Raw genomic sequence first — 16,997 nt, 5'->3', positions numbered from 1 at the left:
ATGGCAGTGAGCTCCACTCAGGTAACTGTGTCGGGAGCAACCTCAAACGGTGACCTCGGTATCATCTGCACATATCCAAACTGCCGCATGCACCGCTCAGGGAGATACCTCACCATGGTGTTGGCCCCGCATGCTAACTAGCCAGAGTATAACGCGATGCGGTCAGCAGTGTAGTCACTGAATGGTCTCCAACGAATGTTATCTTGAGCTGTGCGGTCGAGGTACCCGCGATATGGTCCCACTGCATTGTTCCCCCTTTTGAGAACGTGTCGGGAAGCCCTGGGCATGGCGTCATCGTACGCAGGATCAATGAAGAAGTCGTGGATGTGGGGGAAGTAGGAGATGATCCATCCCTGAAACACAAACACGATAATGTATTAAAAATGAATACGAACCATAAATAAATGTGAAACAATTAAAATGAAACGTATCGTCAGGAGTGTGGCGGATCCGGTCATCTGCCTGGTCCTCCAGTTGGAGGCTTCATTCAGCTTCTGGTATATGTATATCAGAATAGCTGACCCCTAGTTCCACTGGTGAATGATAGTCATGTCCATGAAGTAGCGGAGGTAGGTCACGTCGACGTATCTTGCACTCTTGTCCACAAAGAGTGTATTGCATACCAAAAACATGAATCAGCACCGAAGAGCGCAGACAAGATGATACTCCATAAATAGGTCGTTACCCGCCTCCTCAAAATCGGCTGCCGCCACCAAGTGGTGCTCATACAGATCGCTCAATGTGGAGAACCGGATAGATCCCCATCCACTCGATCGCATCGACCCTCCGGATCCGGGAATGGTTCAGCAGCACCCCCCTAATCGGCAAGTGGAGAAGACAATGCACATCATGCAAGGTGATCGTCATCTCCCCAACCGGTAAGTGGAAAGAAGACGTCTCCCTATGCCACCGCTCCACAAAATCCCCCTGCATGTCGTGGCTGATGGTGGTATACACGGTCATGCACAACCCACCTAGCCCGGAAGCAGTCATCGCATCAATAAACCACTGCGCCTCTGGTTTAAAGAGACCAAAAATCTTCCACGCGTGGTTCACCATTTTTAAAGTCGGCCTTTCCTGTTACAACAAAAACAAAAAACATTGTTAATTAAACTGTTAAGAAAATGTGGAATAAAAAGCTAAATAAAAAACGGTTAAATAATAAAGTCGGATAAATTATAAAAAATACCTCTCCCTCCGAGACACGTCGAGCGACGTGCTCGTGGTAGGAATTCAGCATGGACGTGTCCCTAGGCCCTCCCGGGTAGCCCTCCTCCTCCTCCTCCCCGTGTGGAGGATCAGCATCAGGTATCTCCTCCTCCGCCTCCTGGTATCTCACCTCCTCCTCCTGTACCTCCTCCTGACGGGAAGAAGATACCCGAGCCAGCCGACTCCTCGATCCAGACTAGGAACCAGGCTCATCTGTCTGGTGAGTGCTCGTACTCTACCCCGTCCCCGCGTCGATACAAGATGCGCCGCCCGCTCGCGTCTAGCCGACGCTGTCTGTGTCTCTCTCCCCTGTCTAATTCTAGCTGGGTTGCCCGCCATTTTCTTGAAACAATTGAAATCCATAAGCGAACAGGTTAGAAGGCTAAACAATCAACAAAAAAAACATTTGGGTCAACTTTGGAAATGCATTTCTGAAACTGGTCATGGAGGTATTTTCGGAAATGCACTTCCGAAAACACCTGCGACACCATTTTTGCAGAAAATCCAAAAGTTTGCCCTAAGTGCATCAAAATCTCAATTTGTCTATCTAAACAACACAAGTGACATGTAATAACTTAAATGAACTACACTATAACACCCCTAATATCAATGTCAATCCTAAATTGAAAGTTTAGAAAACATACAGATTTGAGATGTTGTTGGAGGTGCTTTAGAAGTAGTTTAAGAGCCTTTGGAGTAGTCTTTGATGGTCTTTAAATTTGCCTTTGGTGGTTATGCAACTGGTTCAGACGAATTTTTGGATTTTGAATGATTTAGGGTAAATGATTTTGGGTGGGAGGTTGTTTTGTTTAAACAACAAAAATGCGCATTTTTTCGGAAATACATTTTCGAATTTTTTTTTTATGTAAAAAAAATGACTTCGAAAATGCATCTACAAAATCAGTCTTTTTTTCAATTTCAAAAATGAATTTCCGAAATAAAAAAACAATTACAAAATTTCAGCGAAGGTAAAAAAAAAGAGAGGAGGGCAATAAAAAAATTCTCATATAAAAATAAGCCTAACGATAAAATTACCTTTAAATTTTTTTTATCAGTGAGCCTCAAATTTGGCAAAGATTAGTACGGCACATTATATTTCAACTCCTAAATGGGACCCAAAATTAAAAAGGTTGACGTGTCATTACCATATACACTAATCCTTCCTTTCCAATTGCACTTTTTGAAAACACCACATTTCAACATTTTCCTCCTCAATTCTTCTTCATCAATCTTTTCTCCAAAACAATTTCTCAAACTTCGTCCATCAGAAACCGCCATGTCCATAAACTTACACCATCATGCCTTCGCCGGAAACCCTCTAAGATCAATTCCCGCCGATCAACTTTCACCCTCCGCCGCTCTCAAATCCCTCAACACCATAATTCTACAAAACAATCCTTCTCCTCCTTCTCCCAATTTCAAGGTACTTCCGTTCAGAAACGGAAGTCCTCTAGCCTCTTCCTCCGTTGGCTCCGATCACTCGCCGCCGATTTGGCATCTGGCTTGGATCAGTTTGGACGATCTTAAAGCCATCTTCAAAAGTTCAGGTGCCAAGCTGAATGGAGACTCATTGGTGTACTTGGGTTCGTCTGCAGAGGACGACGCTGTTTACTGGGCAATCGATGTTTCCGCTAAGGTACCTAAATTGGGTACCGATCCCAACGTGGGATCGCGGTTCGTAGAGCTCCGAACTCTCATGGTGGCCACCGATTGGGAAGATATCAAAGCAATGCAAAACCTAGCTATTGCTGGTCAAGTAAGTTAGGTATTTTGTTACTTTTTTATCAAATTATTGTGCTTTAGATTAGTCTATGAATGTCAATGCAACTTCCTGATTATTACTGGTTTGGCTTGGACAGGCTAAGGCACTGCTAGAATGGCATAATATTTCTCAATTCTGTGGACATTGTGGAAAGAAAACTGTTTCTGTCGAAGCTGGGAGACGGAAGCAATGTTCTAATGACTCTTGCAAGAAAAGGATTTATCCCCGTGTTGACCCGGTTTGTTGTTTTTTGTTCTGTCTTGATTTTATGAATGGCATGGTCATCACTCATTAGTGTTTTTTATTGATGTTTTGCTTGCTTTATTTGTCTACTAGGTGGTAATTATGCTTGTGATTGATAGAGAGAATGACTGCGTCCTCTTGGGTACACGACCGAAGGTTATTTCTCGAGTGTGGAGCTGCTTGGCTGGTTTCGCAGAGGTGCGTGTTTTAACCATATTTAAGGAATCCTCGTTTTTTAGGGACTTGAGAATTTCCTTGTTGTGTACTTGTTTAGTCTTTTGTCTTTTCTCTTTCTCCATGTATATAAATTTCTTATTAGTTTGTATCATCTTGTTGTTTCTAGCAAGGAGAAAGCTTGGAGGAAGCTGTAAGAAGAGAAACTTGGGAAGAGAGTCGTATTGAAGTGGGAGAAGTTGTATATCACAGTTCTCAGCCATGGCCCCGTATGGTTTATGCTACATTGCTTAACATTAGTTTTAACCCTATGCTTTTATAATTTTATTATTTCGCTGTTGTTTGCTTTTGAGACACATGTGATTGTGGAGTTGAGTTAACATTGTGATAGAAAATGATAGACAATCCTTTGTCAATTTCATACAATTAGACGAGTTAACATAGTATAGGTTAAGAATCAACACAATTAGATGTGTCTTATAGTTATACTATTTTTCTTGTTGAATTTATCAATATATTTCCCCACTTGTTTATTAATGTTATCATTTATATCTTGCCTATGTTGCTAGTTGGTTCAAATAGCATTCCATGCCAGCTGATGGTTGGGTTCTTCGCATATGCAAAATCCCGCGAAATAATTGTGGACAAGAAAGAGTTAGAAGGTATGTTAATCTCCTTTGTTTAATCATACTCCCCTACTTACCATCTAATCCTTCATTTTGTCCTTTATTTGCATAAATGACTTCAAGTAATGAGGTAACTTGTTAAAAAGTTATTTATAAGTGAGACAGAGTTACATACATTATGTGTATGTTTGTGCCATGGATGAATTCTGGGCTACACTCATGAGGTGTATGCAAGTATTTTCTTTTAGTTATGAACTTATGCAGATTATTTTCATTTATTTTCGCATGGAAGTTTCCCATATCCTTTGTATTTGTTTATAGTCTGATTTTGCAATTTTCTTATATAGATGTGAAGTGGTTCAGTAGAGAAGACATACGAAAAGCATTAACGTTGGCCGAATATAAAAAAGCCCAAAGAACAGCAGCATCAAAGGTAGAACAAATATGCAAGGGAGTAGAAAAGAGTAGGAGCTTGGCTGGAGATTTCAACGTGGAAAGTAGTGAACATGCTCCAATATTTGTTCCTGGACCTTTTGCAATAGCCCACCACCTTATTTCCTCTTGGGCCTTCTCAGATCAAAATGCCCATTAAATTGTGTTGATGCATTTCAAAGAAAACTATTCAGTCCATATTTACCGAAATAAAACCTATTGATTCCATGACAAATTCTTTAGGGTGGCTGAAATTCTTTTTCCAATGTCTCTATTGGAATAAAGATATCTAGTAGTGTTATGGATCATTTTTCTGTTGATGTAAAGTTGTCATTGAACTGTTTGTAAATTACACTCCTCATTTGGGAGAGTTTCACTATTTGTTTTTACACTATTTTTTCATGCACCGCTCATAATTGGAGACTACATTCTTCACATTTTCCAGATTTATTATTAATTGGCAAATGATGTAGTATTTCAGAGTTTGTGTCATACTGCTATATCTAAGAAACACTGAAGAACATGATGTTTCGCCATCAGCGAATGATTTTATGTTAAACTGCTACTTAAATCTGCAATACTCTGCAACAGTTTCAAATGCTTAGTGGTACTAAGAGTGTGCTTGTAACCTCAAAGGACAGAATTCAAATCTCTTATGAGTTGGTGTAAAATTATCATCAGTGACATTTAAATTACTTAATTTTTTCTCTTTTCCATTTTTCTTAAAAATAGAATAACCACATACACACTACACCTATCATGTTATTCATGCAGGTGATGCAAAATCCAATTTCCACTATAAATTACATAGCAATTTGTTTATTGTTCTATGAAAATTCCCTTGCCAAGTGTTGTACACAGTGCAACACCTACAGAACCTCTGGATCAAAGGAAAAGAAAAATTATCTTCAATCTAACGATTTTGTAGTTGTTGAACCGAGTAGAACTGCTGTGAATCAGATTCTTTGAGAAAGTGTTTTCATGGTCCTCTAATGCCTCTACAGCAGAAAAAGGGAAGAGTAGTGATGTGGAGAATGGACAGATGACGGGGTAATAGGTCTATTAGCATTTTGGATCCTCTCTTTCATTTTTTTTCTCTCCATTTCTCTCCTAGTTCTCTATCTCTCTCTTTCTTAAAAAATCATTTTCCTTTGAAAAAAGAGAGTGAAATTAAGACACTTAGGAGAGAAACTGAGAGGAAAATGAGAGGAGAGGATCAGATCCCGTCTATTGGATAGTATTTGGGTCCACTCACATGGAGCTGTTTTCTTCTACAGATGTGCTCCAAGAATTTTGAAAAAAGGAAAGCTAAAATCCCCCAGGTACCTTTGCTGTTGTTTCTGCCCAATTTATAATTGATCTAGCCAAAGCATCCATGGGATCTATACATTTCCTAAGAATAGGATCATTGTGAGGGAGAATCCCTAGCAAATCATCAGATGCCAGAATCACCACATTCACTCCCCTTACCAAAAGAACATGGATTGCAATTCTCAGCAAATTCCTTGCACCTTCTCTGTCTTTTCTCTGAAAAGCCTCCATTGCAGGAATTAGTATGTGTTCCTCTGTCTCTTTGTCTAGCAATACTACTTCAAAACCCTGGAAAACAAAAACTTATAGCTACTAATAATACTAAGCTTGCAAAGTATTTGGATTACTGATAGGCATAAGAGAAAGAAAACATCATCTGAAATACCTGATTTTGAAGCTTATCCTTGTAATAACAAACTACAAAGGCTGAATCTGTAGTGAGCAGTCCAATCCTCACGGTATTCGCAGCATGAATTGGTTTCATCTTAGCATTCTTGAGTTCCATGGCCACACAGTCACCAACATGAAGAAAAGGTAGAGAACTGTCTTGTGAAATTTCACTGTGCCAAGCATGTGACAGATGACAAGGCAAGGCCAAACCGCGAGCTCCGGATTGGTGAAGAATGTTTCTCTTGTGCCGCAAATTCTCAATCATCAGCTCTTGATTCAATTTGATGCGGTCCATTCTGTTCCTTGTAGAAGGAAAAGAACCGTGTAACGAAAGCGCCTTGCTCAACACAGGATCACTGCAGACAACAAAAGGTGGACATTGTTTACCATTCCTTGAACTCCAGCAAGCTAGTTTTTCCAAGAAAACAAGAGTTGATAAAACTGATACTCCTCCTATAACACCAACAGTGTTTTGTTGGCTTAGCATGACGCATGAATTTGATGATCTTAGTTCCTCAAAATTTCCACTATCATCACTAAGAAAAACTGAAGATACAGTTGAATTCAACAATCTTGTTCTGTATTGAGTATGAGTTCGGTTTCTAAAGACAACACCAACCAGAAATGAGGGATGATTCAGTGTCTGTATGGACATCACTATGCTCCTATTTACCATATCTAACAACCAGGTTTATATAAGATGTTTTACTTTCCTGAATGATTCTTGAATATCTATATATATGTTGTTTCTTCCAGCAGTTTTGTAATCTCTACCAGTGAAAAGTTAACAGGTGCACATGAAAGTTTTGTATCAACACAGCACTAAAATCCAGAACTGTTGATGGGGATTTGATGGATTTGAGTGTTAGGCTTCCAATGAACCGTGAAGAAAGCGGTACACTAGCTGACATCAGTTTCTATGACAGATTCCCTACAACAGGATCTATGACACGTGAAATTTATTTAATTTTTTATTTAACTTTTTTTTATTAATAGTTTTTTAGATTTTCTTAAATAAATTTTATTAATATTTGTAATAAATTGTTTTTTTTTTAATTTTAAATTTTAAAAATATAACTTTGGGCCATTAGCTCTTTATGTATAAGAGGCGGCCCAGTCACTAAGCTTGTTTTTAATTCATAAGATTCTACGCATCACTTCTTTTATAAACACTAATGTTTATTTAGTGGAAATCGATGTGGGAATCAAAACCAATATGTGATGTGTGTTGTTCAAACTTTCCATGATTCAACAACAAACAACTCTGCTCCGAGTTTCTCTGCAACAAGCAAACAAGGTTGCTCTTTTCTTCCTCACTGAGTCACTGCTTGCACAACCTATCATTTTCAAGAACCTCGTAATTGATAGAAAATGAAAAGCAATTTTCCTTTCCATGCCTTTTGTTGAAACGAGTCATGCACGATCCATGTATGTACATGGCTATCTTAAAGTAGTTATAAGATGGCCATAGCTTCCCTGCACTCTCCAACCTTCACATAACCATCAATCAAAGAGCTCCTGCATTGACTAAAAAACTTTCTCAGCCGAAGCCATTTCCACCTTGATCAAAACACATGCATGCAAGATTTCTAATATGTAATGGGTAATTTCCAGACTTTGTGATGCTTAATGATATGGCAGAAGGAGAAGCAAGCAATATTTAATTATATTGCAGTTGTTATTAGTAAAGTATTGAAGTCCCACATCGAAAACCTTTCTCCAAGTGAAATAGTTTATATAACACTTTAAGACATTGCAATTTTAACAATGAAGTAATGGGCAACAAAAAGATATTGGGCCCTAAAAATTAATAAAATTTAGAAAAACTTAATAAAGAAAAAGTAGAAATGAAGATTAAAGAAATAATTAAAAATTAAAAAAAACTCCACGTGCCATGTAAGCTGTTAGTCGACCCATCAGGCTTGAAAATAGGCTTGGGCCTTATTTTTCGAGCACATTTACATTTGGGCCTTTTTAAGTCCAGCCCTAAAAAATATGGGCCGGCCCGTATGGGCCATGGGTAGCCCGCCAGTCCAAAAAAAATTAAATTTTTTAATATATAGAAATTATTCTTTCCTAATTCATAAAGGTATACTATAAACAACTTGCGTATTATGTATTTTAATTTTATTTTGGTATTATAAAGGTATAAATATCAAACAAAAGTTGATGGTTTGACTTAATTTCAAACTAAAAGGTTTCATCATAATATAATTATGTAGATAGTATAGAAAAGACACAATGATGTATTCTAATTAAAAATAAGGTTGAAATGAGATTTAAAAAGTTATAATGTAATTTTTTATGGTAGGATAGAGTTAGTACAAATCATATATATAACAATTTACTATAAAATAATATCTCATCAATCTAATTATAATTGTTATAAAATTTTATAGTAGTTTGTTGTTAGGATTGTTATAAAATTATAATTGTCATGAATATTTATATCTTAAAATTTGTTGGAACAAGTTATTTAATTTTGTATGCTACATCGGATAATTTCTTAAGTATTTTGAATAGTTGAAATTAAGTTAATACGTTGTTTTACATTTTAATTGTAACTTATATAGATTATTTAGAAATCATAATTTTAGATATCAAAATTTATATATATATATATATATATATATATATATATATATATATATATATATATATATATATATATATATATATATATATATATATATATATATATATATATATATATATATATAAGTATTATTGCATGCAATTGTATGGTTATTAGAAAAATAAGGAGAAAATTTTGTTTTTTTAGAAATAAGCCTGTTTAGGGCCGAGGCCTATTTAAGACCGGGTAGCCCGCAGCCCAGATAGGACTGGGCCTGGGTAGTAAAAATGGAGCCCATTTAAAAATGGGCTTTTTGGGCCCGGCCCTGAAAAGCCTGAGGCCCGCATGCGCCGACCCGTTAAGGGCCGGATAGACCATTTTGACAGCTCTAGCTGTTAGAGAGAATTTTTGCTGCATGGGGTGTATCCGAGGGAATCAGGGACTTAATGCGAAACTCGCTAATATTTCAAGGGGGTTTGTATATTTAACCCTTTATTTTGATATTGGAACAACTGACCCGAGGCAGAGTAAGGTGAATGGTGATATGTGATTAATTAAAGAATCTTTAACTTTGAAAAATAATTTGTGTTATTGCAGAAATAAAACAACAAAAAATAGAAAGAAAAATTTAGAGAATAAAAAAATTAAAGAACAAAAGTAAGGAGATAGGGATAGAGAAAATGCACCAAAATTTATAACTGCATCTCTAATGGTATAATTAGGGGGTGGCAAACAGGTGTGTTTGTCCCGTTTAGACACGTCCTGCAAAAGTTCGCAAGAAAATGGAGTAAGTAGTCATAGTTGAGGGTGCAGGCTTAAAATCTTGGTCCTCTCTATAAAAAAGTGAGGATGTGGCGGACTAAACCCGCAGGCACTGCACTTTTTAAGCTTAAAAATTTAAAATTTATATTAATGCACGTGACCGCAAAAGTCCACATAAAAACGGGGTGGGGAAAGACAATCACACTAGAGGGTGAGGGCCTAAAACCTTGGCCCGTCCCGCACAAAAGTGTAGGCAAAACGGACATGTCTAACAGGCCGGTCGATTTTGCCACCCCTAGGTGCAACCCATTTTTGGGTTTCTTGTTAGATCCATTAAGCCATATCGTCTTCAAGCAACTCAATCAATTTTCACTTCAATGGTGCAACTCATATTAGGTCCCACATCTTCACTTTATATATTAATATTTTATTCATATTAAATTTTATTTGATTTAAGATAATAATTTAAATTATTTATATTTAAAATAATATAAAATTAATAAAATTAAAATTTAACATAAAATTTTAAATGATAATTAAAATTAATCTATTGTTGATAATTAAATTGATTAGTATCCATTTGGCCTAAACAATATTATTTTTGAAGTAAAAAGATGAAAATTAGGGTAAAATATATTGTCAAATGAAGGCTAATGAGAATAAATTGTAAGAAAAAAAAATTAAAAATTTAGAGTAAAGTGATGAAATTTTGAGAGAGAAATCGAAAATTTAAGAGAAAATAAAAGTGTGAAAGAAAATTTGTGTGTAAAATTTTTCCAAATAAGATGTATTTATAATTAACTTAAAATGTTAAAAAAAAGAAGAGACGTTGCATTCAATTTTTGAATTATATTAATATTTTATTCTAGTGATCCGTTGCATTGCAGTGCAACGGTTGGCCATGTTGGCATACTTCAACAACACAAAAATTGAATACAACGATGTCCACGCCAGAACATCTAAGAAACATTCTTCGCTAAAAATACTCTAAGATACGAGAGATTTTATACATGTTCATCCCTTACACCAAACAGAGTTTTTGAGCTTTTAAGAATAAAGTCGCAAACCTTATTACAACATATGAGATATTTTATACATGTTGATTCCTCACACCAAACAAAACTTTTGGTGGCTAAACTCAAAAACAAATTGAGATTTTGACCTGATAATCTCAAGAACAAACAAAGATTTTATTAGGACAATCTCAAAAATTAAAAATTAAAAATTAAAAAAAAAAAAAAAGAAGAGGATTACACTCTTAATAAAGAACACTCTTGTATCCATAATCTCTTAGTTAATAGACGTTTAGATTTATTTCAACTATTGATCTCTGTAGTGAATCATAAATAAAATTAAACTTTTAGTTGTAACAAGAATTAACATGATTTCAAGGGTTCATCCTTATCGCTAGGTGATGAAAGCAAATAATTATTAACAAGTTTAAAAGTAAAAATTAATCATTGTCAGTAGTTAAACAATAAAAATTAATCAATACCAAATAATTATCCCTAACAAATCAGAAATTAACTACTCATTATTATAATTAGAGAATTTGATTAAAAAAGTTACACATAAAAATACAAGTTTAAAAGTTTCAATGTCAGTAGTATGTTAATCAACAACTCCACAATGTTTCCTATAATATTTTTGATGGATTTAATTGAATCTATAGATACAAATTATAGCATATTATAATATTATAGAGTAATCAAGAATAATTAGAACGGTGTACCTTTTGATGATTGAGAGATCTTTTGAATTGAGACACTTTCAGAGAGAATGAGTATGAGAGGATTACTACCCTCATTGCCGTCTAGGGTCTTCACAGTACGTTAAACGTCTAATGGGGCAACGCTTAAATAACTAAACGGCTGAGGGCAGAGACCTCTCATTGGACTTAACTGAATGGTCCAACCCATCACGGTCCATTCAGGCACAAAAGCCCAATTAAATAATTCATCAATAAGTGTTTAACAATAATAGACCATAATTTATATTAATAATAATTTATAATAATTGATTATTGATAATCCATAATTGATTAATTAAATAATTAATCCAACATTCTCCCACTTGGATGAAAATAATCAATTATTAAAAATATATAAATTTTAATACTAGAATTTTAATTATGGTCAAAACACCTGCTCACAAAACAAAAGTAAATTTCAACATTGCAGAAATGAACCCGATAGGGAAAACATATCATACAAGTCAAAGAAATACATTTTATATTAAAATGATGAATTGAGAGAAACATATTTCTTATAAAAAAATATGTTATTAAACAATGGCTCAAGCATATGAAAATGCTATTAATAAACTCCCACTAACTCAAAATATCATAAGACTTACTCATGCGTATACGTCTTTGGGTTGTGATTATACTAGTGAGTTTTAAATTATAGGCCATAGAATATCCACATAGGTCTAAGAATAGTAATTACATATACGTGTACCCTATTACGAGAGTAATTACATTTAATCACAAGTACCTTCATAACACAATATCATACTCGATAGGAGTATTGATATTTACTTGTACTTTCATAATATGACCCGACAAAAGTGGACAGTTGAAGATAGAATAACACAATATTATTGCATGCTAAAAATTTATTTGTCCTTTCAATGTCGACCTAAACATCAAATTTTGATGATTCCCGGGATTAAAAGAATAATATACATCTCGGTATAATAGAATAAGACTTCGTAGAGTTATTATACATTTTGAAGTCCTTTTAAAAATTATTGTGTACACATGCACTCCCACTGATCCAACATAAAAAAATTGGATATACATTTATCAGAGCCCACTAATATTAAATACTCTGATTATTCAATGGAATACTAATTTTATATTTAGTGCAAAACTATACAGAGAAGTGGTTGTATAATATATCATCACTAGAGTTTTACAAACTCAACCACATATTTTGCACATAAACAGTATATCATTATATATATAATTTCACATGAAACAGTATGATGGTCATATAAAAGGTTTACAATCATTTGAGTGACATCAAATCCATATAATTTTAAATATAGGATTATATACAACATCTTAATAATTCACTCAAAACTCAAATGATACAAATATAACTACACACATTTGAGAAACATATTGTGTTATAAGCAGCGGAAAGATATGAGACTTTAATTCAATTAATATTGAGGATATAACACAATTAGTCGTAAATTTCCATCAATAACATAAGACTACATTATCCTCAATATAAGTCTCCATAAAATAATATTAAATAAATAATATTTATTTCTTATTTCTATATAATTGACATGTTAAATTCTCCCACTTGATAGAGAAAATTAGTTGAATTATTAAGGTAAGAATTTTAACATATTCGTACAAATATTCAACTATTTTCTCTATCACAACTTATCATGTCAAGTAATGTCACGCCGATAGGGCATGTCAATCACTTACATCATACAAAGAGAATTGAAATATATTTTAACAAAAAAAAATATTTAAAATAAATTATTGAATTTCATAAAATTAAAATATTACATGTCTTTAAAAGCAAATATAACAACAATGTACAAATATTATGTCACAAAAATTCTAATACCAATAAGGTATTCGAATCATAATTTACATAATCATAAATCACAACTACATTGAACAAAACAAATCATATTAATAATAACAAACCCGATAGGGTGTCAGTATAATATTTATTATAATTATAATTAAAATAATTTTAATTATTTAGTAAACAAAATTTGTACAACTATACCCACGATAGGTGAGTTACAATCATGCAAATTAAAATAATTATATTCTATTCAAAATAGGAAAATTTGTATAATTATATTCACGATAGGTGAGATTACAATTATACAAATTAATGGTAATTACTTAATTTTCCAGAATAATCAAAATAATAAAAATTTTAATATACTCATAAACTTTTATTTATTTATTTGAGTATAGAACAAGAAACCAATTTAGGACAATAAATAACGTGTTTTTAACTCAAAATATTCTGAAAAATTAATAATTTTATATAAATGTATTTTTTTATATTTTTTTTCAAAAGGAGTGGACAATATTAAAATAATTTTTTTCTTATATACAGTTATATAATTAGTCACAAGAGATTGAAAATATGTTATAATTAACTTACGATTAACCTCGAAGACAATGTGACATTTATCCTTATAAATAGAGTGAGTGAGCATTGATGACTTTAAAATTTACAATGTCATCTCAAAAAATCACTCGTAAACAAAATAAATTGATATAGAAAATATATGATTCTAATCAATATAATTCAAGGGTATTAATTAGGATAGACTTACCCATCAATGAAATATGCGGCTGTATCCAAATTACTCAATTTGATTTCACCAGAATAGATTATGAAATACCAAATAAACAGTTACATATAATTCACTTTTTGTGATTGTTTATATGCAAATATAATTATTTTTACAAGTGAGCAAATAAATAATGAAGCAATATATAGCTTAATAATAATTATTATTATTATTATTATTATAGAATCATATCATTCAATATGAGTCAAAATATATTACAATCATAAAACTTAAATAAAATTATTCTTATAAGTGTCACTACTATAAAATATCACATATAATATTTTTTGACTCAAATATTAAAATATATAATCTAAAGATTATATATATGATTCTGACAGTATCACACTAAATATATACAAATTAAATTTTAGAAGGTATCATAATTATCTTGAATATTAATCAAAATTGACACATAATTTTGGAATATAATTTCTCCCAATAGATCATAGTTCCGACTAAAAAAACAAATAGCAATTAACCCTTTTATTGACTAACCAATTTAACATTGCCCAATAAATAATAAATAGTCATAATTTATTATGAATGAATATCCTTACTTGTACATTTAAAATCACAAGATTTTATTTGTTTTAGGAAACAAACTCATCAAAAGGAATATTTAGAAACGATATAATTTTAATGGATATTAATATCGTTAATAATGGAAATCGGTCATATATAAATGTAGAATAAAATAAAACACAACCCAAATCATGAGAAGCGCAATTTTAACCAATATTTACTTATATTTATTTTTGCTGTTTCATTTATTTATTTACTTAGAGAGAACACAATTATTGGCATTTTATTTTATTGTTGCCTACTTAATAGGAAATTAAATCAAAGTGTGAGAGGGCATTACATTTATTCTCCATATCAAGTAATATATACGCGCACAAGACATTCAAAGAACCATCCTGATAGATAAAGAATTTATCGTAGATGGAGAAAACCTCGACAATGTTTTAAACAATCTTTTAAAAGGTTTCATCCGTTTAAACTTTCTTGAAGAAAATGGATAAATGAAAATCAACATAAGTGGTACACTAACACATACACACAGCCAAGCATACAAAATAGAAATCACAGCTAAATAATTGTTACTTATATCAAGAGTAACACCATATGCATATATCGATCCATGTAATTTACTTAATAGCTATAAGATGTATCTAAATCCAGCTCTGATACCAATTGATGGATTTAATTGAATCTATAGATACAAATTATAGCATATTATAATATTATAGAGTAATCAAGAATAATTAGAACGGTGTACCTTTTGATGATTGAGAGATCTTTTGAATTGAGACACTGTCAGAGAGAATGAGTATGAGAGGATTACTACCCTCATTGTCGTCTAGGGTCTTCACAGTACGTTAAACGTCTAATGGGACAACGCTTAAATAACTAAACCGCTGAGGGCAGAGACCTCTCATTGGGCTTAACTGAATGGTCCAACCCATCACGGTCCATTCAGGCACAAAAGCCCAATTAAATAATTCATCAATAAGTGTTTAACAATAATAGACCATAATTTATATTAATAATAATTTATAATAATTGATTATTGATAATCCATAATTGATTAATTAAATAATTAATCCAACAATTTTTCCTTGCTCCAATCTCTTTGAATTAGCTTCAACGATGGTCAAAACTAAATACTTAACAAATGTACTCCCTCTATCCTAAATTATAAGAGAAATTCACTTTTCATATTTATTAAATATTTAATGTATTTAGTCTTTATATAGACCAAATATATTAATTATTCAATCAATCAAAAAGTAAATTTCTCTTATAATTTGAGACAAAGGGAGTATGCATTTGGCTATTTATAAGAAAAGTATGAATTTTGCAAAAAAAAAAAAAAAATTCCAACCAATGTGTTGAAAAATACATTGCGTACCATAGTTTGCGTACAACTCTTGGTGGCAGTTACACTTACGTTGCTCTTTGATGTTTACACAAGGCTTTGCTCCCTTTATATGTATGTGCCTAGCTTTGAATCGTGCCACTTCCTATAAAAAACGAAATATTCTTGAATTTTTCCTCCTTCCTCTTTTTTTCCTTCTAGTTTCTTTGAAACCAAATACAAGTGTGAATTTTATGAGATTTTGCTAGTTTTTCAAAAAAAAATTTCTTTCTGACTCTTAGAGTTTAAACCCTCTTCATTCTTTGTCATTCTAACTTTTATAGTAAAAATACTATAGAATTGGTTTGGTTAAGATGATTTTGTCGTCCATCAATCTTTTTCATTTTTTTAACTCTTTATTAAAACACTACAAAAACATAAACAATAAAAAATACTCCAAATTAATATAAAATATTATTAAAATCATGTAATGACCACGTGATTTTAATAATATTTTATATTAATTTTGAGTATTTTTTATTGTTTATGTTTTTGTAGTGTTTTAATAAAGAGTTAAGAAAAAATGAAAAAAATTGATCGACGACAAAATCATTGGATGGTATTAACTTCTCTTCTATTTCTCAATTGGAAGCCATGTCCCTCGAGTTACCTTTTTCAGAGGAGGAAATAAAGGAGGTCGTTTGGAATTGCGATGGTGACAAAAGTCCGGGTCCGGATGGTTTTACTGTGGAGTTTTATAAATGTTGTTGGCCTTTCTTGAAAGATGATGTGTTGGGTTTTGTTAATGAGTTTCATGCTTTTGTCGTGCTTCCTAAAGCGGTCACCGCTTCTTTTCTAGCCTTGTTTCCGAAAGTTGATAATCCCATTTCGTTGGACGAGTATCGACCCATTAGTCTTATTGGGAGTATGTACAGGATTTTGGCGAAGTTACTTGCTACTAGATTGAAAGTGGTGATGGATAACCTTATATCTCATTGTCAATCCGCTTTTATCCCTAATAGGAATATGCTTGATGGAGTGCCTGTGGTAAATGAGTTACTTGATTTTGCAACAAGGAATAAGAAGAGGTGTATGATGGTGAAGGTGGACTTTGAGAAAGCTTATGATTGTGTGTCGTGGGAGTTTCTTAGATATATTTTGCGTATGATGGGGTTTGGATTGAAGTGGAGAAAGTGGATAGAAGCTCTAGTGTTCAATAGTTCCATGTCCGTCCTTGTTAATGGAAGCCCGACGCGTGATTTTTCGGTTTCTAGAGGTTTAAGGCAAGGAGATCCTTTGTCTCCTTTT

The 16,997-nt window shown here is 33.0% G+C and overlaps 2 protein-coding genes across 2 annotated transcripts; one reads left to right on the top strand and one right to left on the bottom strand.

The window, feature by feature from the left end:
* Positions 1-2,380: 2,380 nt before the first annotated feature.
* Positions 2,381-4,848, top strand: LOC131633806 (nudix hydrolase 19, chloroplastic-like). Its single transcript, XM_058904493.1, has 6 exons — positions 2,381-2,965; positions 3,069-3,209; positions 3,308-3,412; positions 3,558-3,657; positions 3,958-4,050; positions 4,362-4,848. The coding sequence occupies exons 1-6, from the start codon at positions 2,486-2,488 to the stop codon at positions 4,604-4,606; spliced, it is 1,164 nt and encodes a 387-aa protein (XP_058760476.1). The 5' UTR covers positions 2,381-2,485; the 3' UTR covers positions 4,607-4,848.
* An 870-nt stretch (positions 4,849-5,718) lies between these two features.
* Positions 5,719-7,091, bottom strand: LOC131633799 (uncharacterized). Its single transcript, XM_058904486.1, has 2 exons — positions 6,143-7,091; positions 5,719-6,045 (listed from the first exon to the last, which is right to left on the bottom strand). The coding sequence occupies exons 1-2, from the start codon at positions 6,821-6,823 to the stop codon at positions 5,755-5,757; spliced, it is 972 nt and encodes a 323-aa protein (XP_058760469.1). The 5' UTR covers positions 6,824-7,091; the 3' UTR covers positions 5,719-5,754.
* Positions 7,092-16,997: the final 9,906 nt, after the last annotated feature.

This window comes from Vicia villosa, linkage group LG1, assembly GCF_029867415.1.
Source record: "Vicia villosa cultivar HV-30 ecotype Madison, WI linkage group LG1, Vvil1.0, whole genome shotgun sequence".
Lineage (NCBI taxonomy): Eukaryota > Viridiplantae > Streptophyta > Magnoliopsida > Fabales > Fabaceae > Vicia > Vicia villosa.
The sequence above is the reverse complement of the archived record's forward strand: the minus strand, read 5'-3'. Positions and strand labels throughout refer to the sequence as shown.